The following is a 26,387-nucleotide window of genomic DNA, read 5'->3' on the forward strand; positions in this document are numbered from 1 at the left end:
GCAGTCCTTCTTCCTCTATTTTTTGGGAGAGTTTCAGTAGGATTGGAAGCAGCTCTTCACACATCTGGTAGAATTTGGCTATGAATCTATCGGGGCTTTTTCATAAACCACATGATCATCTGAATAGATGCAAAAAGAAAAAAAGGCTTTTGATAAAATTCTTTCATGTTAAAAACTCTCAACAAATTAGGCATCAAAGGTACATACCTCAAAATAATAAAAGCTGTCTATGACAAACCCATAGCCAACATCATACAGAATGGGCAAAAGCTGGAAGCTTTCCCCTTGAGAAAAGGAACAAGACAAGGATGCCCACTCTCCCCACTCCTATTCAATATAGTATTGGAAGTCTAGCCAGAGCAATCAGACAAGATAAAGAAATAAAAGGCATCCAAACAGGAAGAGAGGAAGTCAAACTATCTCTCTTCACAGACAGTAAGATACTATACCTAGAAAAGATCTAATCAACTTCAGCAAAGTTTCAGGATACAAAATCAATGTACAAAAAGCAGTAGCATTTCCATACACAAATAACATCCACGCTGACAGCAAATCAAGAAAGCAATCCCATTCACAATAGCCACAAAAAGGCCAGGCACAGTGGCTCACACCTGTAATCCCAGCACTTTGAGAAAGGCTGAGGCAGGTGGATCACTTGAGGTCAGGAGTTCGAGACCAGCCTGGGATACATAGTGAAACCCCATCTCTACTAAAAATACAAAAATTAGTCAGATGTGGTGGCAGGCGCCTATAATCCCAGCTACTCGGGAGGCTGAGGCAGGACAATTGCTTGAACCTGGGAGGCATAGGTTGTAGTGAGTTGAGATCACGCCACTGCATGCTAGCCTGGGTGACAGAATGAGACTCCCATCTAAAAAAAAAAAAAAAGTGGCCACAAAAAAGAATAAAACACCGAGGAATACAGCTAACCAGGAAAGTAAAAGATCTCTATAAGCATTACAAAACACTGCTGAAAAAAATCAGAGACAACAAAACAAATGGAAAAACATTCCTTGTTCATGAATAGGAAGAAAAAATATTGTTAAAATGGCCATATTGCCCAAAGCAATTTACAAATTCAATGTTATTTCTATCAAACTACCAATGAAATTCTTCACAGAATTAGAAAAAAAATTCTGAAATTCATTTGGAACCAAAAAGAGCCCAAGTAGCCAAAGCAATCCTAAGCCAAAGAAACAAAGCTGGAAGCATCATATTACCTAACTTCAAACTATACTTCAAGGCTACAGTAACCAAACAGCATGGTAGTGCTACAGAAACAGACACATAGACCAATGGAACGAGTTAGAGAACCCAGAAATAAAGCCACACACCTATGACTATCTGATCTTTGACAAAAACAAGCAATGGGGAAAGGACTCACTATTACCATAAATGGTGCTGGGATAATTGGCTAGCCATATACAGAAGATTGACACTGGACCCCTTCCTTACATCACACACAAAAATCAACTCAAGATGAATTGAAGACTTAAATGTAAAACCTAAAACTATAAAAACCCTACAAGAAAACATAGGAAATACCATCTGGACATTGGCCTGTGCAAAGACTTCATGAGGAAGACTACAAAAGCAACTGTAAGAAAAACAAAATTTGACCAGTGGGGCCTAATTAAACGAAAGAGCTTCTCCACAGCAAACTAAATTATCAACAGAGTAAACAGACAACTGACAGAATGCAAGGAAATATTTGCAAACTATGCATCTGACAAAGGCCTAATATCCAGAATCTATAAGGAATGTAAGCTAGTCAACAAGCAAAAAACAAACAACCCCATTTTAAAAATGGGCAAAGGACATGAACAGACACTTCTCAAAAGAAGACATACATGCAGCCAATAAGCATATGAAAAAAAATGCTCAACGTCACTAATCATTAGGGAAATGTAAATCAAAACCACATGAAATACCATCTCACACTAATCAGAATGGCCATTAATATTAAAAAGCCAAAAAATAACACAAGCTGGCAAGGTTGCAGAGAAAAGGAATACTTATGGCTGGTGGGAATGTAAATTAGTTCAGCCACGGTGGAAAGAGATTTTTCAAAGAACATAAAATAAAACTACCATTCAACTCAGGAATTTCATTATTGGGTATATACCCAAAGGAATATAAATTGTTCTGCCATAAAGACACATGCACACATAGGTTCATCACAGCAGTATTCACAATAGCAAAGACATGGAATCAACCTAGATGCCCATCAGCAGTAGACTGGATACAGAAAATGTGGTATGGATACACCATGGAATACTACACAACCATAAAAAAGAATGAGAACATGGACTTCGCAGCAACATAGAGCTGGAGGCCATTAGCCTAACCCAATTAATGCAGAAACAGAAAATGAAAAACCACAAGTTCTCACTTATAAGTGGGAGCTAAACAGAGTGTACACATGGACACAAATAAGGGAACAACAGACACTGGGGTCTATTTGAGAGTGAAGGGTGGGAGGAGAGCAAGGATCCAAAAACTACCTATCAGGTACTATGCTTCTTACCTAGGTGACAAAATAATCTATCCATCAAACCCCTGTGACATGCAATCTACCCCTGTAACAAACCTGCACATGTACCCCTTGACCTAAAACAAAAGTTGAAAAGAAAAAAAAAAAAAAATCATGTGACCTTGGTCAAATCAGGTAACTTCTCTGAGGCTAAGTTTTCTCTGTTGTAAATGGGAATATTTACTTTAACAAATAACAGGATCATTGAGAAGATTAAATTATATGTGTGACATGCTTTATTAATCATAAAAGGTCTTAAAATCGTAAGCAATTAGTATTATCATTTCCCCTGTGTAAGAATCTCATAGTACAGTTAAAATACTCTGTTGATAAAAGAAACATACTATTAAAAAAACGCATTTACACCAATTGTGGGGTAAAAAATAGAGTCAACTGAGCTTTAACTAATATGACGAAAACAACTGACATTTTAAACTACTGTTTTTCTTTTTTATGTGCTAAACTGATCTAGTGCAAAGCCCAACTAATAAACATTTAGAGCCGTTCCCTGAACCAATGATTAAAAAGCAGCAGCTCCGAGATTGGGATAAGCACTGCCTGCTCTCTGCGAGTCCCCTGGCCTAGCTTTCTGGTTCTGACTGTCTGGTAGTAGAGTCACCTTTGGGGTCTCCCACCCAGCCCCCAGCACACCCTCTCACACACTGCCACCTTCAAGGTGAGACTAATCAGGTTTCTGTGACATAGTAAAATCCTTTCACAGACTGAGATAATTAAACCCAAGGTTAAGATATTTGCTAAGACTGGGCCGGGTGCAGTGGCTCATGCCTGTAATCCCAGCACTTTAAGAGGCTGAGGTGGGTGGATCACCTGAGGTCAGGAATTTGAGATCAGCCTGGGCAACATGATGAAACCCTCTGTCTACTAAAAATGCAAAAATTAGCCAGGCATGGTGGCGCACGCCTGTATTCCCAGCTACTGGGGAGGCTGAGGCAGGAGAATCACTTGAACCCAGGAAGTAGAGGTTGCAGTGATCTGAGATTGTGCCACTGCACTCCAGCCTGGGCGACAGAGTGAAACTTGGTTGCAAAAAAGAAATAAAAAACGGTATTTGGTAAGACTGGGGAAAACTATGGTATCCAAGCAAGACTATTAAAATGTACAACTCTATGTCAAAACACCTTTTTTCTCAAAATAACTTTAAAACCAAGTGGATCAGCCTTAAATATTAAAGGATTTTTAAAAAGCAAGTCTATCTATAGGTTGCGTTAGGGATTCAAAATGTGTTGACCAACATTATATGAATTCATATAACAATAAAAATGATAACAATTGAAGAATGAAATGATTACAGTTCCCATTAGAGAAAATACAAAGGAATCTTGGAAGGAAAAGATTTGATCATTGGGATGAGTACCTGAGACTGCTTGACCTCTTTCTTTGTATCTTCAGAAGCCAAACCAAAAGCTGGAAAAAAAAAGAAACATTTTTACATTAGAGTTAGCAATTCAGGTTAATTCTTATATCCAACAGTTTTGCTTATAATAAAAAAAGATACTTTAACAAGACATATTTTGCTCATTTTTAAGCAGCTGCATTGCTGCAAACTTGTTATTACTGGCTTTCTTCATCTCAGACCTAAAATTATTCATCAACACAAAGCCAACACGCTTCGGCTACCAAGCAAAAGAAATAGTACATCAGACAAATTCAAAGCTGTGTATGCCATTTGTGTCTATAGACATAAACCATAAAATAGATGTGTACAAAATACTACTTCTTAGAAACCTTAAGTGTGGTGCCTTCTTAAGCAAAGGGGAATTCCTGAGAATCCAGGAGGAAGAAGTACAAATTCTCACCCTCAAAATCACTCCCAGAGCCTGGCAGGCAACAGAGCTAAATTTAGAGCAAGTTTTTTCCTAAGGGCTGCAAGGTTAGAAGTGTGATGCAGATACTGCTACCAGCAAGCACAGAACCTACTAAACCCTAACAGAACCCTACTAAAGCAATGGGGCTTTTAAAAGCCCCATTTAATGGGGAAATTAAAATCACTCTCCATTTAGAATGAATGAATGTTTCGAGTCAGAGCCATAATAGACAAAGATATCCCTAGAGCCACATTTAGGCTCTGCATTAAAAATAATAACAACAACATGACAGTAACACTCTGAAAATATAAAGCAAAATGACAAGCCAAACAGGAAGCTTAACAGAACAAAAAATAGTACCCTTCATTTAACAGCACATTTCTCCTCAACAGCTAAGAGGAAAGCACTGCAGAGTTCACTTTCTCCAATTAGCACTCACAGGAGTAAAAGGCAGTGCCATAGGGCAATGATGTACTAAAAGAGTGGGAGAAGTGACACCATGGAACAATAATGTACAAGGAGTGTCAGCAGAGGGGCTCCTTGGTGGCAGAGGGGACCCTACTCAGAAGCAGGAGACCACCTCACCCATTTGGATCCCTTCTAATTCCTCCCCATCCCCACCCCCAGACATCCATTGCCTCAAATATTGCATTAACATTTGCTCAAAAGAAAGAATCTAAAACATCTTCACACTAAGAAGCAAATGACGAACATGGTTTCATCGTCTCCATTTCCAGAATGACATTTCAAAAGGCAGGGTGAAACTGAAATCTAAGCCATATGAACCTCTATGTGAACAATTTAGGTAACAGTAGACATTATACAAGGCTTCCCTGAGACCATCTCACATAAAATAATAAATCCCCAATTCCACACCCTCCTTATCCACCTCAGTCTGCTTTACTCTTCTCCAGAGCACTTATCACCAACTGACATATATATTTATTTATTACTTATCTTACGTCAGTTGATTATAAGCTCCACAAGGGCAGGAATACAGTTATACTGGGTTTGGGTGGGGGTGGGGGTGGGGTTGTTTTGTGTTTTTTGAGACAGGGTCTCACTCTGTTGCCCAGGCTAGACTGCAATGGCACAATCTCAGCTCACTGCAACCTTCATTCCTGGGCTCAAGTGATCCTCCCACCTCAGCCTCCCGAGTAGCTGGGACTACAGGCATGTGCCACCATGCCCAGCTAATTTTTGTGTTTTTTGTGGAGACAAGGTTTCAACATGTTACTCAGGCTGGCCTCAAATTCCTGGGCTCAAGCAATCCGCCCACCTCGGCACCCCAAAGTGCTAGGATTACAGGCCTGGGCTACTACCCCACCAGGAATACAGTTTTATCTACTGTTTGCCACCACACCAAAAGCACAGCTAGCACACAGAAGGAACTCAGTAAATATGTACTTAATAAATGAATGAGTGAAAGTCTTCACTCTGGAGGACCCTAGGGTTACATCACATAAGGACTGCCCGCTCCCTATACTAGGCAGCGCCAACCCAGTAGAACAAAGAAGCTTAGTGCCTCTCACCTTTATTTTCAACAGGATCTAATGCATTTTCTCACTTTACACACACACACACACACACACACACACGAAAAACAAAGCCCAATCATCACTTCAAGTTCTAAGAAGAAAGGAGAGATTTAATTGCAAAGCCATTTAAATTCTGCTTCTGGGTACTTAACTTTTTGGTTTTATTTTATTTACTTCTAAGCTAATATGCACATTTAAAACCCTGCAGAAGATATCAAAAACAGAATTACTTAAGGAATATCATACAGGGAGGCTGCAACATGTTAACACATCTTAGCACCACAGAATTCCAGAAAATAGAATATTCTGAGAACTTGCAAGATACAAAAACTGTGATCAAACTAATTCATGACTTTGATTCAAAAATCCATCTCCCGCTGAGCATGGTGGCTCACATCTGTGTAATCCCGGCACTTTGGGAGGCCAAGGCAGGAGGATCCCTTGAAGCCAGGAGCTTGAAACCAGCCTGGGCAACATAGGGAGGCCTTATCTCTACAAAAAATTAAAAAATTAGCCAGACATGTGGCTGAGCATAGTGGCCCATGTCTGTAATCCCAGCACTTTGGGAGGCTGAGGCAGGGGGATCATGACGTCAGGAGTTTGAGACCAGCTTGGCCAACATAGTGAAACCCCATCTCTACTAAAAATACAAAAATTCGCCAGGCATGGTGGCAGGTGCCTGTAGCCCCAGCTACTAAGGAGGCTGAGGCAGGAGAATCACTGGAACCTGGGAGACGGGGGTTGCAGTGAGCAGAGATCACACCATCACACTCCAGCCTGGGCGACAGAGCAAGACGCCGTCTTCAAAAAAAAACAACAACCAGTTATACTAGAGCACGCCTGTCATCCCAGCTACTTAGGAAGACAAGGCGGGAGGATCCTTTGAGCCCAGGAGTGAGCTATAATCATGCCACTGTACTCCAGCCTGGACAAGAGTGAGACCCTGTCTAAAAAAACCCATCTCCCCCTCCCCAATTAATTCCTAATTCCAAACAAGGACAGTCAAATATCTCTGGGGTTAGAATGTCTTCTTTTATCAAATAAAATAACTTTCTTAATGTAACAGGTCCAGTAGCATCATCTAATAACACGTTTACTTTTACTTCACTTTTTTGCAAGGCCAGACTGAGCTATATGACCACAAAGTGCATGTGAACACAAAAGTCCCTAGCCCTTAAAATGTAGAATATAGTGCAGGGAAGGTATCTTTATTTGGTACTGGTTCTTAAAATTACTAATGCATCACCTTTTGTAAGTAAGCAGCTAATATTATTTGATGATGTAACTGTTTAAAGTAGGAATTACATACAGGAAAGATACTGCCAATACGTCAAATAAATTCCACAAATTCTGCTTGTTGTAATCGACGCACCATTCCTTTAGCCAGACAAAGCTTAACTGAGCTAAGTTAAACTAGATTCTAGCTCTGTCCAAAAATATAGACCTAGAGTTAAAATATCCACTTAAAAAAAAAAAAAACCCAAACCAAAAAAGCCTGTCATTTCTCATCACTCTGCCGTGAAATTTAAAATTCCTTTTTCCCATGATAGACACAAATTATAATATTTAAAACAATGACATAAAAAATGCATCAGAGTTACTTTCCGTTGTAGGAACAAATCATAAAACAAGATAATCCTTAGAAAAAAATGCCAGTTGTTTTTTGTTTTGTTTTGTTTTGAGACAGGTCTCACTCTGTTGCTCAGACTGGAGTGCAGTGGCACTATCTCAGCTCATTGCAACCTCTACCTCCATTCAAGCGATTCTCTCCTACCTTAGCCTCCTGAGTAGCTGGGATTACAGGCGCATGCCCTATGCCCGGTTAATTTTTGTATTTTTAGTAGAGCTGGGGTTTTGCCATGTTGGCCAGGCTGGTCTCAAACTCCTGACCTCAGATGATCCACCCACCTCGGCCTCCCAAAGTGCTGAGATTACAGGCATGAGCCACCACCACGCCCAGCTGCCAGTTGGTTTTAATATTTACATTTCTATAATCTAAATAAATCAAAAGAAATCATCAAGCAACCAAATGTGGCCAGACATGGTGGCACATGCCTGTAATTCTAGCACTGTGGGAGGCTGAGGCAGGAGGATCTCTTGAGGTCAAAAGTACAAGACCATCCTGGGCAAGATGGTGGGACCCCCATCTCTCCAAAAAAAAAGAAAAAAATTAAAGCTTAGCCAGGCTCGCTAGTGCACGCCTGTAGTCCCAGCTACTTGGGAGGCTGAAGTGGGAGGACTCCTTGTATCCAAAAGCTCAAGGTGGCAGTAAACTATGATCATGCCACTTCACTCCAGCCTGGGTGACAGAGAGAGACCCTGCCTCTTAACAAAATATAAATAAATAAAAATAAAAAGGAACCAAATATGCTATACCACTAATAAATCCAATCTTAAAATAACTAACCATTTACAGAATTCTTACCCATAAAAATCCTGGTTTCATGGAAATGAAAGAGAAATGGTGCAAAGAGATGAGCAAAGTGAGAAAAATTAGCAAGGGAGGTAGGAAATTGCCTGTCACCTTCAACAATGCTAACAAGAGTGCATACTGCAACTTGAGTCTGGGCTGGTGAGTGACAAAGAAAAGGAGGAGTGAGGGAAGGATCTCTCCATCCTGCCCCCAACCAAAGGGGGACACAGGAGTGGCTACCTGAGGCTCAGTGTTAGCTGTTTGCTTTCATATTAATTTCCAGATTCAGTAGGGAAAATACTGTTGAAAATTTGGCCTTAGTGCTTTAATGTGCAGTTGGAGAAATATTCCAGGGTAAATCATGCTTTATATGCCAAACTGCTGTTTAAAAGTAATTTCCCCTTTTCTATTTTCAACATGAATTCTGGTAAATTGCAACAGGGAACTATATTTAAAGTGCAAATCAGGGCAGGCAATAGAAATCGGACCTTTTTCATGATAACTTTAAATAATTCAAGCCAACAAATGTGTTAGCACACCTAGACGGAGAGATAAATCAAGATTTTACAACTAACCTGGGACTAAGATTTATAGGCCAGCCTAAGCCCTCGAGTGTAAGAAAACTGGCGAGTAATTAATTGCAACGCATTTAAGCGGCACTAATCAACTCTCTTTCCTTGTCCCTGTGAGGGAGCAAGGGACCCCCATTCCCACGCAGGAAAGATGATTGTGCCTTCTACCTCCTCACTTGATTTTGTTCCAATTCTCTTAATTCGTTTTCCCAAACTTTCCCAGGAACATCTATCATAGAAACCAAATGAAATACTAAAAACAAGAAAACCACTAAGCTGCCAAATAACTCCACCTCAGAGGGCGCTGTCAGGAACCAATGAGACAATGCCTACAGCCTTTGGCATCAGCTCAGAATATATAAAAAAGCTCAGCCAACAGCTGTGGCCATGCTGGTGACCACAATGATAATGACCGGCAGTCTGGGAAGTGTCTAGGTGGTTGCCTGCCCTGCACAAAAGCCAGGAGGACACAAAACCCGGTACCTGTGGCTCTGCCACCCAGGCCAAAGCTCACAGAGAGCCTCTTGGAAGCACACATGGCTCAGGTACTCCCTCCAGGCTATGCAGGCTGCCACTTCTTTTCTAACACGCTGGGGGAGGAAGCCTTCGGGGCTTCACTTTCTTTCCTGTGACCTACTTACAAAGCATGTCACCCAGCCGGCTCCAGCCTCCAGCAGCTGCCTCTCTGTGGAGCTTTCCAGGATTAATTCCAGGTCCTCCAGGGGGCCTTAAGCTCCAGGATACATGGCGCATAGCCAACTTACTTGTTTCCAAGTACCCACTTTGAAGATAATCCATGGCAGCAGAGGGACAGAAACAAACACCCCTGCAGCCCAGCGACAGGGGTAAAGTCTGCCTTTTCTCCACCCTACTGGGACAAATCCACTGTCCCCTGTCCCCACAGCAGCAGACAAGCTGGGTAGCAGCTCCATTTACCATGGGACACCACCTCCAACCATGGGATGGAAGGCCCCGCCACTCCATACTTTTTTTAAAGGGCATCGGGTTTTAGTCTCTCCCTCCTGGGTTTTATACAGGGCAGGCCAAGGGCAGGGCCAACACACATGGTGGCAGAAATACCTCAGAAGAGGGAGTGACCCAGGCAGGGTCCCTTGATGGGAGAGGGTGACCTGGTCAGGCAGGGACCCCTGTGAGGAGGGGGTGACCCAGGCAGGGACCCCTGTGAGGAGGGGTGACCCAGGCAGGGACCCCTGTGAGAAGGGGGTGACCCGGGCAGGGACCCCTGTGGGGAGGGGTGGCTGGGGCTAGAAATGAGGCTGAAGGTACCAGGGGCCATATCATAAGAGCAGGTGGTACTGGGGAGTCAGGTTTTTCTGAGCCAGGAACAGCTGTTTGAGGTTTTAAGGAGGGTATGCCATGTTGAGACCTGTGCCCAAGACAGCTTTCTGGAGTGTGTGGGATGGCTGTGGGAGGACAAGAAAGGACACAAACATGCCAGTGGGAAGGCCACTGGTGTCAAGCAAGGAGCGCTAAGGGCCTCAGTTAAGGTGGCAGTGAGCAGGGGAGGGGTGGGGCCACTAAAGAAGCCGAAGCTGCAGACTCTGAGACAGAGCACGGGGTGGGTGGTGAGACGGGAGGGGAGGGCCTGGGGCCTCTGAGAATAGAGGAGGATAGCACGTGTGAGGGAAGGCAACTTGGTCCCCAGCGTCCTGAGGATACGTGAGTGCAGATACACAGGACAGCCAGGTGCAGGGGTGAGCCCAGCACAGGGGTGTGCGTGCGATAGCGGCTGCAGCACTAGAATCTTCACAGCGCACCAGAACGGAAGCCAAGGCTTGTGAGGCCAAGGACGGCTCAGGGGAGCCCCAACATTTAAGGACAAAACTGCAAAGGAGACTAAAGCAATGGCCAGATGGGGAGGAGAAGCAGGAGAGAAGGCAGCTGTTTAACGAATCCTTTCAAAGAACTCTCTCCTTAAAGCTACACAGTACAACAGAAAGATGTGGCAGCAGAGGAGACCCGGGCCAGGGCCCTGCCTGAGAAGTCATATAGCATAAGGTCAAAGTACAGAGTACAAAGACAAAGTACACTGAAACCTCCTAGGTTCAAATCCAGGCTCTGCCACTTAATAGTTAAGCCACCTCTCTGAGCCTCTGTTTCCCTCCCTGTAGAGGGAAAAAATGGAATAAGAATTAAGTGAGTTCATGTAGGTTCAGGTTCAAAAAAGTACCTGGCCTATGGTAAAACCTATTGAGCCTTTTGCTCAAGTGCCAAACAGTAAACTCTTAGGAAAAGAGATCTGCTGCTGGGAAAGATGTCAGGACAATTCAGCCAGTGGAGAGAAGTAGTAAGGAAGGAGGCCAAGCCTCCTACCCCAGTGAGGCAGCAAGCGTGCAGACACGACATCCCCCCATTGAGCCTACTATCGACTCAGATATGATCTAGCTCCATCTGAAACTCCTCTCCTGTTTTATCACAGAAGTCATGGGAAAAATTGGAATATTAGCTTTTCTTCACTTGACAACAAAGTTTGAGGAGACCAATATATTCTATGGGCCAGAGAATAAATATATTTACAGGAAGGACAGTAGATGGTGGGAAAAAAAAGAGAAAAATAGAAAATAACTATATATATATGAGGGAAAAGATCATTTCCTACTTTGATTTGCATCTTGTTTAAAAACAATCACTCAGGATATGCAAACCAGAAAATTGCAACTCAAAACAGTTTTGGGGGGTGAGATTTAAAACCTCACCCTCACTAGCATGTTCCATAGCCTAAGTCATAGGAAGAGTCAGAAAAATCCCAGGTCACACAGCCTACTACAGAACACACCAAAGAGGAGCACAGCAAATATTCAAACAAAAAAAAAATTAGCACTTTACGTAATTCCTTTAAATTGCAAGTGTACTACTGAACAGTTAACTGTCAGCCTTAACTTATAAAAATTTATGATTAACTTTTGGGCATCTTATTAATTACAAGAAGTAGATTTTTAAAAGTACCCCTAGTGTGCAGATGGTTGGACGGATGGATAGACAGATAAGGTAAGCACTCCTGTCAGTACCACTCAATCCATGGTACACACAATCTCAGACGCTCTAAGCCTTTAGAAACTTATTTGCATATTGCCCAAAAACCTTTGCTTTAATAACTCACGGCTCTAACTTTTGATACTCAAGCTCCATGGACTATGGTTTCCTCAACAGCATTTAAAAATTTGCCAAATGATCCTGGAGCCTGAGACAGACTTCCCAGTTTTAGTTCTGGCGTTTCCAGTTCCTTTCCCAAGTACACAAAAGACCTGACTGAGTAGGCCTCAATGCCACACTTTGCTCTCTCCAGAACAACTCCTTACTTTTTTTAAGGCAAAACAACCATCGATCATCTTTTTTTTGTTTTGTTTTGTTTTTTGAGATGGAGTCTCGCACTGTCGCCCGGGCTGGAGTGCAGTGGCGTGATCGTGGCTCACTGCGACCTCCGATTCTCCCACCTCAGTCTCCTGAGTAGCTGGGATTACAAGCACCCGCCACCACGCCTGGCTAATTTTTTTTTTGTATTTTTAGTAGAGACAGGGTTTCACTATGTTGACCAGGCTGGTATTGAACCCCTGATCTCATGATCCGCCCACCTCGGCCTCCCAAAGTGCTGGGATTACATGTGTGAGCTACTGCACCCGGCCTCGATCATCTTTATATTCCACAGATGTTCACAGAAATCACCCAATAAGAGTCCTAGTTTATACCCGGGCCTATGGTGGCCCAGGCAGGGTTCTCACACCTGGCTTCACAGACAACTTACCTGGAGGTCTCATTTCAGATCTTCTGAATCAGAAAATCTGGAGCTAGAACGCAAGAATCTGCATTTTAACAAATAGGGGCTTCTTTAAGACACTCAGATGATTCTCTGAAGTCTGACAGCCACTAAGATGCACAACTAGACAGGAACTCAAGGTAAATGAATGTGGCTATTTTCACAACAGGCTGTGGCCGTTTAACTTCCTTGACTTCATTCAGCTCATAAATGAAAAACAACCTCCTCCATCTCCCCCCTCAAGGATCCAGAGAAGATAAATTCAACGTGATATGTAAAGAGCCTTGAGTTTCTTACGGGGAAGTAATGATGTAAACTAAAATATATCATCTTTTCAGCTACATAAAATATTCTTTTAGGAGAGAAAATAAGTCATATCCCTAGGAGGAAATGACACTGCTACACTTAAGATACGTTCACCTCTTATTTGACAACACTTATACTTGTTTTTGTTTTTATTTTTGTTTTGTCTAAACCCTCAGCTTCACAACATGTAGATATATGTAGATAAAGACTACTGTCCTCTCCAACTTCTACCAAATCTTGGTATATATACATTTTGAGTAAATGCTTAAATGAATTTATTCTGTTAATCAAGGCTCTCTTCCTTTAAAACACAAACACACACACACACACACACACACACACACACAAAAGAAAAACACACAATAAAACAACCAAGTGCAGGGGAACATGCCTGTAGTCCCAGCTGACTGGGAGACTGAGGCAGACAGATCACTTGAGGCCAGGAGTTCAGGTCCAGCCTGGGCCACATAGCCAGACCTGCCAACTTTTTTTTTTTTTTTTTTTAGATAGAGTCTCACTCTGTCACCCAGGCACAGTGGTGCAATCTTTGCTCACTACAACCTCGGCCTCCTGGGTTCAAGCGATTCTCCTGCCTCAGCCTCCCGAGTAGATGGGACTACAAACACGCATCACCACACCTGGCTAATTTTTTTGTATTTTTAGTAGAGACAGGGTTTCACCTTGTTGGCCAGGCTGGTCCTGAACTCCTGACCTCAAATGATCTGCCTGCCTCAGCCTCCTAAAGTGCTGGGATTACAGGTTTGAGCCACCATGCCCAGACAGACACCCAACTCTAAAAAAAAAAAAAAAAAAAAACCTACTCAAATTGCCACCTAATATAATGACCCCCCAAAATACCTTCCAGCCAGGCCTGTCCTCTACAGACCTAAATATCTAACTGCTCACCTGACATGGTACCTGGCCATCTCACATGCATTTTGAACTCAGTTTGTCCAAAACTGAACTTATGCAGCTTCACCTCCCACTAAAATTAAAAGTCAAAGTACATTTCAAAAAATGGTGTAAGTACTTAATGCCACAGAACTATACACTTAGAATTCATTACACTTAATAAACCCTATGTTATGTACATTGAACTATATAAAACTGTTTCTGAAAACCTGGTCCTCCTCCTTCAGTGCCCAAGTTAGTAAACAGCACTACTACCCATGGTGGATGTGATGGAAATGTATGACTCATCCTTGCCCCCACCCTTTCTCTCAGCACATGAAACCCAATCAGTCCCAGAGTCTGAGAGATTCTTAACCATCTCTCACAACCTGTCTCCAGCAGCCTCCTCACAGTTCCCCACAGCTACGACAGCCCCCTCCCAACTCCTGCTCCATGGAACATCCATCACGAAAAGGCAGCCATATCACATACTGCCCCATTACAGCCCTTCAAACACTTCCCCCTGCTCTGAGGACGACCCCAAAATACGTCCCCCGATCTGCAAGGCCCTGCCTAACCTGGCCCCTACTGATCTTGCCAGCCTTTCAGTCCTCTGTCCTCTCTCCACTTGGCTCTTTCACCACCAAGCTCTGCCCCCCACTTACCATAAGATCTCTGCTTCCCCTTCGGGTCTGAGCTCTAACGTCACATCTTCTAAGAAGCCTTCCTTGACCCTTACCCCACAGTTTCTCAACCTTGGCACTGTTGACATTTTGGATCCAATAATTAATTGTTCGACGGTAGGGTGGAACTGTCCTGTGCCCCTGTAGGATGTTCAGCGGCATCCCTGACTCTAGATGTCAGTAGCACCCTCTGCCAAACCAGCCCCTGGGATAACCAAAAAGTATCCAGACAGCAACAAACGTTCCCTGAGGTGCAAGATGGCTCCCTGTTGAGATCCATCTCCCCAGTCTAGGCAAAATCCATCTGTCTCCCTGCAACATGTTCTCACAGCATCCTGAACATCTCTTCCACAGCATTTAGCACAGACACAATTCGTTCTGCAGTCGTTACTGTTTAATATCACCTTGCCTTTTGGGGTGCAAGCTCCCCAAGGGTAGAGACAGACTAGATCTGTCTTGTTTCTGCAATATCACGATGCCTGACACACAGTAGGTACCCACATTACTCTGAATAAATGAGACGCTTTGGGCAGTTTTTCCTTTTAACACGATTTTAAAATTGACATTCTTCGAGTAGTTCAAGTCAACACCTACATTAAATCAGGTTTCTTTGGGGGTTGCTTAGTGACTAGAACTTTGAAATCATGGTAGCAAGGGAGAACTTCCTCAATAGGTCTGATGAACCCTTGAAACTCACAACTTTTCCTTTACCATGGGAAAGATGAGATTAACCTATGGAGACTCCCAAATATTGTTCTTAAGAAGTAATCTGTGCAAAGCCAAAGATGGACCACACGGAGTGCTACAAGAGGAAAAACATAGAACATTTGCAACTTTTCTCTAAGTAATACCTTTATGCCTAAAAATTATGCTTGCTTGCTTGCTTCATAACAAGTCTAGTAAAACACACAAAAAAAACCTGGCTCCAAGAGCCAATTATAAGGAAGTGCTCAAATACCGAGCCCACAATGTTTGTCCCCAAGGAAGTTACCACATCTCCTTTCAATTCACACTGCTATTTGAAACAGATGCTCTCCCTCCCTCCCACTAGCTTAGCTGTCGGCTACTGGCAAACTCCCCTGGGTCAAGTCCATGACCAGGGGGGCCATGCCAATTCGGGGGTCCTGGATTACCTGGATGACAAAGAATCCATCCAGAAGATTAAAATCTGTGCCAGTAATATCTGCATACTGCTTAAGAAACGAAGAGGTTTTAAGAATCAAAACACACAAAACAACCTGGAATTAGGTCTGACTCTTGGTGTCCTAAAATTTCTGACTCACTGCAATGAAAGGAATCTGGGCAAGACCTGGCTCAGAGTGAAAAACCATCCCCAATTTTGGCAGGTGCTAAGAAATACAAAATTGGCTCACACAGAGAAGAGACAGGGTTGTGAAAAATAAAAGCTAATACCTATTATTTTATCAATATAATTGGTTCAAATAAGCTTCTTCTATAATTAGGATTAGGTTTGGCAATAGGATTGGGTTTGGTTGCATACAATCTCATGCAATACAAGTCTGCAAACAGGCCATGCAGAGTTGGCATGATGCTCCACATCCATCTGGCATCCAGGCTTCTTCTACCTTTCTCCTCTACCATCCTTATGCTGGCTTCCATCTTCAAGGTCACCTCATGGTCACAAGATGGCCACCATGGCTCCATCCATCAGATCCACTTAATAGGCAATGGGAAGGAGGATAACAGAAAAGGCATGCATCCCAGCTGAGTAGGCCACCTTGAATGAGCTTTACCAGGAGCCCCACCCAACAATCTCTAAAGATAGCTCTGTAGAGACTAGCTGCCCCCATATGCAAAGGCCACTGAGAGAAATGTTTCACATTGCTGCTGCCACCGCTGCCACCACCACCCCACCATCATTCCTCCATCCTTCCCCCCAACCCGGATTATATTAGTTTTGTTAGGAAAACAGGGGCCAAAGGGTTATTGCGCAGGCAGCTGGCAGTCTCTGCTACAATGGGGTCAGTATGTTAAAACTGCAAGAGATGGCAAAATGCTAGCATTCTATCCAGTCTATGCGTCCTGTTCATATGAGAAAACTGAAGCTCAAAACCACTAAAAGCCACACAGCTAACAAATGGTAACCTGGAGGCTTGAATCAATCTTCCCATTCTGAAACTGGTGCCAGACTTTAGAACCAAAGTTGCAGTGAACCGTGTCTGTATATGCATGTGGGTTTAAAAGAAATTTTCTATATTGACTTTTCTCTAAACACATAAACAAGTATGTTCTAGTTTGTGGAGAAACTATATAGTCAGGCTCATTTTACATGGGAATATTTAAGGTATTTATAAACTATCAAGATTGTTCACATGCCTCAAAACGGCTGTCACATTGTCTGTTTCAGCAAGATTCCAAGAACATCATAAGTGGGGACATCTTTATACGTGTCAGTGCCCTTCCCCTAAATCGAAGCAGAGCTCCATAAAAGGTATTCATGAGTCACTTCAGACCTCGAAGAATACAGCCTCCCGTCTGTGCCAACCCATGAAAGCCAGTTCACAAAGCCCAAATGTCTCACAGGGACCTTTTAATGCATTTTATGTCTTATTTATTGTGCTTATCTGACAACTTCACAAGGCTAACAGACATCTCTAAAAATGTGTTGACATTTTAGTGCATTCTGAATGTCCTTCAGTGTATTATCAAATTTGGACAGTGCAAATATTCCCCCACGGATAGTAAAAAATACACAGCAATACAAATGTGCATTTCAGCCCATATGTTGTATATATTATATACAAATATTATACCCCCAGTACAGCATTATAAAGTGCAGTGCTATAAATAGTATGCCAATTTCAGCTACCACCCACCCATTTGGTTAGTTGCAAAACATCCAGGCAACAAGCCAACTGATGCAGCCAGGAGTCACCCAGTCGCTTTCCCAAACCTCCAACCTCCCTTTCTCCCAGGGCTGCCACCCAGCAATGCCTTTCTTCCACTGAAGCCGATTCCAGCCAAATTCAGTTGCCCCCCAAGACCAACTACAGCCTTCTCTGCCCAAGTGCCCTAATATTTTTAATTACACTGCTGGCTAATTAATCATGCATGTAAACAATTAATTACCAACTAATCTTGCTCTTTTCCCGTACTTATTGAGCGCCTATAGAAATGCCAGAAGTACACAGAAGCAGCAAATTAATCCTTATTCGAAGAGCTTAAATACAAATAAAAACGGGCTTTAAAGGCTCCGGTGGGCTAACAAGAGCAGTGCGCAAAAACGCTACGTCTTTTCCTAAACTGCACCATTCTGCCATTTGTAAAAAATCTGAAATTACTGCCTTTTCACAGGCTGGAAACACCAGCAAGTCTGGGTTAGAGGACAACAACTCTGCAACAGTCTGAAAAGAAAATAATTTTTCGCTCAAGATTTCAAACTTGAACAAATCTTATCATAAAAGTCAATTACAAGGCTGCTTCTTTTTTTGTTTTTTTTTTAAACTTTTATCACATCGTTTTACGATAAAGGAGGGAAATGCCCTTGCGAGGAGAATGGAAATAAAAAAGGATGGACATTACAGCAGCAGGAGACCGGGCAAGCACTGCTCGCAGACGTGTCCCCTGATGTTCCCAGCGGAGACCCGAGACAGGAGCAAGCCTCCCCACGGCGTCCTCCCCGCCGCGCCCGCTCCCGCGGAGGCCCCTGTCCTCCTCCGGGTCGGAATCCGGGAACGGCTGGCGCGGAGCTGGCCGCTTACCCTCAGGGGCCAGGGCACGTCCTGAACGCCCTGCGGAGAGGCGCGCGGACACCGGGACCGCTGTCCTCCCCCCTGGGGGTCGAGCAGGAGAAGCGAGACCTCGGGGGCCGCCTCGCCGGCTCCCGTCCAGCCTCCCGCCCGGCGCGGGGCGCGCAGGACGGCGGAGCGCGGGCGGAAGGCAAGGGGGCGGGACCGCCGCCGCCGCTCGCGCTCTTTCAAAGTTTGTTCGGTGGCACAGTTCCTGCGCGCTTCCTGTGGGGGCGGCCGCTGCGCCCTCGCCGCCCCGCCGCCCGCCTGCTCGGGGCGGAGGAGGCATGGAGACGCCAGTCTCGGGCCGGGGCGGCGGCGGGGACCCAGGACCGAAAGGGGCCGAGCGGGCACGCCTTGGGTCCCGGGGCCGAGTCCCACCTGGGCGCCGCGAGAGGGCGCTGCTGACGGCGCGGCACGGCGGGGACCGGACGGTGGGACGCGCGCCGGCGGGGCAGGGCTGGGCCGCCCGGCGCCTTCCTCCCTGCGCCGACCGGGGCACGGGCGACTGTGCCCGCGTACCCCACGCCTCGCCTTTGAGCGCCTGGCCGCCGGCTACTTACCCAGGGAGCAGGTGAGGAGCGCGAGCAGCGCCGGCGGCGCGAGCAGCCACCAGCAGGCGGGCGGCCGCATCCCGGCGGCGGAGGCTGCGCACCCTACCTGGGCGCGGGGACTGGAGACGCGCGGGGAGCGGAGCTGCGCCGCTGCCGCTGCCGCCGCCGCCCTGCCGCCGCGGCTGACCCTTCTCCGCCGGCTCCCCTCCTCCCTCCTTCAGCTCCGCCGCGCCATCGCCGGCCGCGCCCTCTGGCGGCCGGGAGCGGGAGTGACCCTGTGCGCGCTTCCAGCGTCCGCCGGGCTAGCTGCAGCGGCGGGTGTCCGGCCCGACGGGCTACGGTGGAGGTGGCCTCAGCTTTGCCCGCACGGCGCCCGCCTTCGAGGCGTCTGACCTCTGCCCGCTCCGGCCGCCAGCCTCCACCCCTCCTCTCCCTTCCTCCTCTGCGTCCCTCCTGACCTAGGCCCCGTGCCCTGCCTTTATGCCCTCCCACCTTACCGCGTCACCCCCATCAGTAGTTACACCTGTAAAGTGGAGGCGAGCAGTAATCACTTTTCCTCCCTGCTAATGTATTATCTGCTGTGAAAAAAAAAATGTAATCAATAGTTCAACTCTTAATATTGTTGGCACCAATGCTCTACTTTGATGAAGGTGTTTTTAATCAGCTCAACTAATTTACTTAATATCCCCTTTAAATGGATTTTGGCCAATAGCCTAGGTCTGGGATTTGGCTTTTAAACAAGTTTGTGTAAATGTAATTTTCTATAAATGTAATTTTAAGTGTTCACCATAATGGAAGAGAGTGGGTGTAATTTTATTCAAAATATAAAAATTAATTAAACTGGAATACAGAGAAGTGGGGCGATGTGGGAGTGCCTCCTGTTCCCGCAGGACTGCCAAGGGCCTCCCTCCCCAGCCCGGTAGAGTGGTGGCCCTGATAGGGGACTAGCCCTGTTGCGTTGTGTGGTGCACTGAAGGGGAAACCAATTACAAGTAGGAACTAGAGACTCCTTCAGTGGTTCTGAACTCCCTCGTGCCTCCCTCAAGCCTTGACTCACTTCTATTTCCAAGGAAGTGCACAGGGCCCAGTGCTTTTCCCGGCCCTAGTTTAGCTCATGACCTCTCGAAGGCAGTATCTGTTTTCCTTCATATTTAGTCACTTGTTGGATACCTACTATGTGACTGCAACTCTGCTAAGCACCCTAGGAATGCCGGTATCTTTCACATGGACATACAACATTCACCTACTTGCTAAACATTTAATGAGGATGAGGCCCTGGGAATACAAGTAGGATGGCCCTGGGAATACAAGTAGGATGTCGTGGAGACAGAGAAGCAGGTACTGAATAAACATTTGTAGGCTTGAGCCCTCTTTAACTTGAATGCCTTTAGGGGACTTAGGCTCTAATGCATTAGGACATTATTGTCTGCAGTTGTGCAGTACCTGCTGCAATTGTTTTGAAAAGGAGGCCTGGAGACAAAGAATTTTCTCTCTGTGTGGTTTGTATTGACTTCTTAAAAGTGGGAACTAAATATTTCACGTGTGATCCGTTTAGTGTGAATGCAAATAGTACCCTTTTGTTCCATTCGCCCAAGGTTTGTGGTCTTGGGTCAATACTATTTTGATGGGAGGAAAAATAAATGTAGGGATCCTTCCATTTCATTTCTTAGTTTAGCATGTCAAATCTATGGTTGACTGAATTTGTTGCTTTTATCCTTGGGAAATTCTCAAGCTTACCTGCCTAGTTGAGATTCTAGGTTGTTTCCAATTTCCAGAGCTGTTTTTGCTTTTTTCCAAGAAAGTATTCCTTGCATATGTGGGGTAGTAAACATGTAACCAAACTGTGTTTGATTAGACACAGAAGACTAATAAGATCAAATGCCTGCTCCACGTGAGTAAGCAACTCTCGGTGCTTAATCAGTGTTTTCATGGAAATTCATCATGTTAGAGTATTACTATATTCCAGAACAAGGTGTGGAAAAATTAAGCCCCAAAGACAACAGAGAACACACTGTTTAAGTAATAAACTTGCCCTGGCATCCTTCCTTTCCACACTCGACATAGATAAACGGCACATTACAAAGCTCCATCACTCACATTTTAAAAAGAATTGCCTTTCACTTACTCTAGTCATATGATAAATGGACTTCTGGGAGTTCTCTCTCCCAGTCACATGTCGGGAGAGCTTCCTAGAGAAACATACTCATGAGGATACTGGCAGATACGTGATAGGCACTGCTTGCCTATAACATTGACTGTAAAGGAACAACTCTAAGTAGAAAAAAAATCCCATAAACTCTAAGATTGTGATATGAAGCAAGCCATCTACTTGGGATTCACTCAACATAATCCCAGCTGTCACCTCCGTGCTGGCCCCTGAAACTTTCCTTGTTGAGGGGCAGGGGAAGCAGCAAGGAGCCGTCTTTTGTTGGGGAAGGCGCTGTTGCAACGTGGTTAAAACAGACTGGTAATTTTAAAGATAATTTTGTAAATACTAAAAGAGAACGTAAAGACATACTAAAACCATTGAGAGCCAAATAATCTAATGAACAAGTTCCAAACAGATGGTTTCTGATCTTACAACAGCTATACTTGAGGCCCAAAAGGCTGAACTCCATTCGTTCCTTCAAATGATAGGGAGCACTTCTAGCTGATGTGCCCTTTGCTAAGCTCTGGGGCAGATATTAAAGAGCATAAAACGTGGCCCTGGGCCCAAGAACTCACAGTCCAGGTAGGGAGACAAAAATGTTCATAACTAACTTTGCTACCTTGTTATAAATGCATGGCATGCGTAGATCAGAGCACTTTGGAACACACCGGAAAAACAAAATTTCTCAGGGCCTTTGGAATCTGTAAGAAAAGAAGCGACTGTTGCGCAGGATCTTAAAGGAGAAATAGCAGGTTCCTGAGCTGAGAAAGGAGGACAGGTGCCCCAGGCTGAGGCCCAGCAGGAATGTGCAAATCAGACAACAGCAGTGTGGCGGGTGGGGAGAGGGCTGCAGGACGGAACGGCTTCTCACTCTGCCCCCTTCAGCCTGCTGCCTCTGTCCTGTGACTTGGAAGGGGCCCCCCCGCGGCACCCTGTTTCTATACTAGCAAAGCCCAAAGGGCATATTCCAACTCTTCCCAGTCTCTGGGCCCTCTCACTCAGTATCAGGCCTAAAGTGGATTAGCAGTCAACCTGTTTCAGGAGGACTGTTCTCTTCCTGCATCCAACAGCGGCTTTATGAATTATGAGTGGTCTTGAGGATTATTTTCCAAACCTAAAATCAGGTCTTAAGGTTTAACAGTGAAATAGAATGTCTAAAACAGGGTCTCTGGGACTTAAGGTCATTATAATATCAGACCTACGCTACAGTACTTTCATGATCTGCTGACCATCCCTGTACCCCACAATCAGTGGGGTAACCACTGAGGGGTTACAGGACAAAGACTCATCACTTGTACCTTATGCTTTAGTGTTTGGGGAGGAAGATACATCTATGTTCCCCACGGATAAGAGCAAAACAGGAAGAGAAGAGAGGGAGCAAAACTTTCATCACTCAGAGAGGACCCGGGGCCACAGCCCCACTGCACGTGCTCAGGAAGAATACGTTGATGACATGCGATGGTTTCTTTAATGCCCTCAATGAGCTTGTCTCACATTGCTTCCAAAGCTATTCAAATATTATAGGCAAGGCCAGGTGCCGTGGCTCACACCTGTAATCCCAGCATTTTGGGAGGCTGAGGCAGGTGGATCACTTGAGGTCAGGTGTTCGAGATCAGCCTGGCCAATGTAGTGAAAGCCCATCTCTACTAAAAATATAAAAATTAACCGGGCATGGTGGCGCACGCCTGTAATCCCAGCTCATCGGGAGGCTGAGGCAGGAGAATCACTTGAACTGGGGAGGCAGAGGTTTCAATGAGCCGAGATCGCGCCACTGCACTCCAGCCTGGGCAACAGAGTGAGATTCTGTCTGGAGGAAAAAAAAAAAAAAAATTATAGGCAAAACCCATTCTGTCAAACCAAACTTTCAACCAAGATTTTTATTCAAAGAGGCTTAACGAAGGGATTCTCACAGCCTAACAACCCTGAACGAAAATCCAGGAAATATAACAGGTTACCATCTCAGCAGACCACCCACGAAAGCCCAGAAATCTGAAGCCATTGACATTTGAAGACACAGAGTGTTATAAAGCCTGTCTACAAGAATGAGCTATCGTAGAAACTTTTAATCAGAAATAGATGATCTACTTGGCTGTTTTGCTGTCTTTTTTAGAATTACATATCCTCCTGTTCTTAGTAAAGATCAGGAATCACTCATAGCAGGCATGACAGGAAGTGTCTGCATTTGACTTTTACTAAGAACAGAAGGCGTGGGACATGACTGTTCAGCAGCCTACACGAAATGTGTTGGTGTTTTTGGTGCTGTTGCTAATAAGTAGTTGTTCATTTTACAACAGCTGCTTTCAGATGTAGGATCCTGCTTAATAAACTCAACAAAAATTTTATGTATTTGTGACAAATGTATCACGGAGTAACTGCATGTGCAAGGCCCTCATATGGCAGGCTGAGTTTGGAGGAAAATGCATTTTCCTGGGGCAGACCACAGTCTAGTTAGGAGGGCCAAGACATACAGAAATAGCCATAAACTCACCCAGAACATGGAAATCCCGTAAGAAGCGTGCAAACAAGGGCAAGGAGAAGGAAAGCACATTCGTCAGTGGGGCTGTGTGGGGCCTCACCGAGATGGTGCAGTTGCCAAGAGAGAAGGGGCGAAGGCATTCCAGGCAGAGGGGACGGGCAAGAAATGCCATGGAAGACCGAGAGTTCAGAGACCGAGGAGCTATTCAGTTTGGCCATCACAAGAGGGAACATGGAGGGGAGGGTGGTTAGGACCACACTGAGCAGGGGCTCAGGCACCATGCTAAGAGAATGGCCTTCCCTTGAGTGGGGCAATGAGCAGTGGATAGATGGAAGGATGTTTCAACAGGTGATGACCAAAACCTCCACTACAAGACTGTAGCTCGTAAGGCCTACCTGTCCTAACTCGGCAACCCTTATCAGAAAAATAATGAGTATTTCAATTGTGATGAAGTCACACGATGAACACTCAGTTCATGTGAGTTCGGTACTGATTTAATGATTGATCAGTGCTGTGAGAAGTTTAATTCAGTGGTAATGTTGTGGATGGATTAGAGAGGGGAAGGAAAGAAAAAAGCGTGGCTTAAAAAAATTACGAGGAAAGGGGAAAGGAAGGAAAACTAACATGTACTGAACACATGCAATAGCTAGGCACTCTGCTAGTTATTTTCAAATATATTATTTCAGTTAACCCCACACCAAAAAAAGAAAAAAGAAAAACCCGTGACAGGACTATTATTCCCACTTTACAAGATTAGTAAACTGAGTCTCAGTTTACTGTCAAATACCAACAGCCAGAACTGCCTTCAGTGGAAACCCTGTTATTTAACGGAGGTAGTAGCAACAGGAATAGAAGGGAAGGGATTGCTGTGAGGGCACAACAGAGGTCAGATCAGTTGTACTTGCGAGTGAGTCAATACTGGCTGGAGCAAAGAGAGAGGCCACAGAGGAGACAAATGAGGCAATTAACTAAAACGGAGATCTGCCAAAAGAATGAGTTTGTGGAGAAAAAGGAAAGATTATCATTACTGCTAGTGTAAGTGACAGCAATGCCCTCACATTATCAACAGATGCATAGTAGTAGCTAACCTTTACTGAAATGCTTGTTATGTACCATGCACTATACTAAATGCTATACATACTTTATTTCATGTTGAATAATATTTAGTTTTCTAAACAGCTTTATGACTGTCATTCCTACTTTAGGGAGATTAAGTAGCTTGCCTAAGGACAGTGATTCTCTTAGGGGTCCCTGACACTCAGGGTATCCAGGTTTGCAAGGTCAAAACTACTTTTATAGCAATACTAACACAATACTTTTACTGCTTGTGTATTTCCACCAATGGTGCAAAAGCAATCATGGATAAAAGTGCTATCTACTGCTGTAGCACTAGTCAAGGTAGTGGCACCAAACTATGCTTACAGTGAGAAAACAGACAAACAAAATAAGCCAAGTTCACTTACAAGGTCCTTGATGAAGCAGTAAAAATTACTAAGTTTATTAAATTACACCCTTGAGTATTCATCTTTGTAATATTTTGTGTAACGAGTTGAGGGGTAAGCATAAAAGTACTTCTACATATTAAAGCATGATGTCTCAAAAAACACTTGTGAGATTGCTTGAGTTGCAAGCTGAACTAGTTGCATTTTTCATGTATGCCATGTTTAATCGATTTAAAAAATGGCAAACTTATTCAGGTTATTCAGGTTTAGGTACTGGGCATTTTCTCAAAAATAAAAGAAGCCTGTCACTTTAAGGAAAACAACGATGTAATTTGTTTACAGTAATACAAATCAACCTTCCAAGTGAAATTAGAATTTTGGAAAACTTGTACGTGCTGCCATGAGTTTAACAGCTTCCCCATCCTTAAAGACTTTGTAATGAGATCAATGGTGGTGTTCACAAATGTGATTTTAAAATATTGTGTAATGAAATGTCTCAACCCTTGGAAGATCTGCATACTCTAATGAAACGGTATTTTCCAAATGACCCTTTTTCAACTACATAACTGTGTGAGGCTGCATTTTCTGCCTTTATGTCATCCAAAATAAAGAAAATGAAGAAACAAATTATGAGAATCTACCTGTCTTCTATTAAACCAGACATTATAGGGATCTGCAAAAATGTAAAACAATGATATGCTTCTCATGAATTTTTTTGTTCGGAAAATATATTTTTCGTAAAAGCATAACATATTAATATGGCTTATTGTTCATTTAAAATGAATTAATACATATGTTTAAATTTCTGTTTTAATTCTAATACAGAAAATATTCACAGATGTAACCCAAATAAACGAATGCTGTTTGGAGTCCTCAATTTTTCAGAATGTAAAGGGGTCATGAGACCACAAAGTTTGAAAACTGCCAGTTTAGGATGCATAATTTGTACATTGTGGAAGCCAGTATTAAAATCTGGATCAACCTAACTCCAAAACCCTTTCTCTTACCCACTGCACTTGGTTACTCCCTGTTTAGTTTTAGATCTGCTGTATTTGAGGTGCCAGATTTCTAAGAAGCCAACTCGGGCTCAGAGTCACCTTTTACCCCCAATCATTAGAGATTTAAAATAATAAGTTTCAGATGGGCAAGGTTATGCCATGGTAACAAACAACCCGACATTTTCAGTGGCTTAACATAACAAAGGCTTTCCTAGTCATGCCAAGTCATGCCAAGCCTGCTGCAGTGCGGGCGACCCTCCAGGCCAGCTGTTCCCCATTGTTAGTGCTCTGGGCTGGCCGCATCTCAACTCAAGCTCTCCACAATCGTTGTTGCCAGGGAAGGGTGTGCTGGAGAGCCAAGCACCAGCAATCCAATGCTCCCAGTGAAAGTGTCACAAGTCACTTATGCTCATGTTTCATTGAAGGGGGAGAAAGTGCTGTCCCAGAATAGAGGATAGCTGGGTTTTGGTGGTGGTTACCAG

The 26,387-nt window shown here is 44.2% G+C and overlaps 1 protein-coding gene across 2 annotated transcripts in view; it reads right to left on the bottom strand.

Annotated features, from left to right (window-relative positions):
* LOC105485984 (beta 3-glucosyltransferase) overlaps window positions 1-19,055 on the bottom strand; it is a 120,346-nt gene extending 101,291 nt beyond the window's left edge. Inside the window, exons 1-2 of one of the 2 annotated variants that reach the window (XM_011748618.3) lie at window positions 18,850-19,055; window positions 3,909-3,958 (exon numbers count right to left, since the gene is read on the bottom strand). In XM_011748618.3, the coding sequence (XP_011746920.1) occupies window positions 3,909-3,958; window positions 18,850-18,919 (120 nt within the window). In that variant the 5' untranslated portion in view covers window positions 18,920-19,055. Of the gene's footprint in view, window positions 1-3,908; window positions 3,959-18,259; window positions 18,726-18,849 lie in introns of those variants that run through there. The other variant, XM_071081669.1, reaches the window with a different exon arrangement.
* Between the last annotated feature and the right edge of the window lie 7,332 nt (window positions 19,056-26,387).

The sequence above is a fragment of the Macaca nemestrina genome, chromosome 16 (genome assembly GCF_043159975.1).
Source record: "Macaca nemestrina isolate mMacNem1 chromosome 16, mMacNem.hap1, whole genome shotgun sequence".
In the NCBI taxonomy this organism is placed as follows: Eukaryota; Metazoa; Chordata; class Mammalia; order Primates; family Cercopithecidae; genus Macaca; species Macaca nemestrina.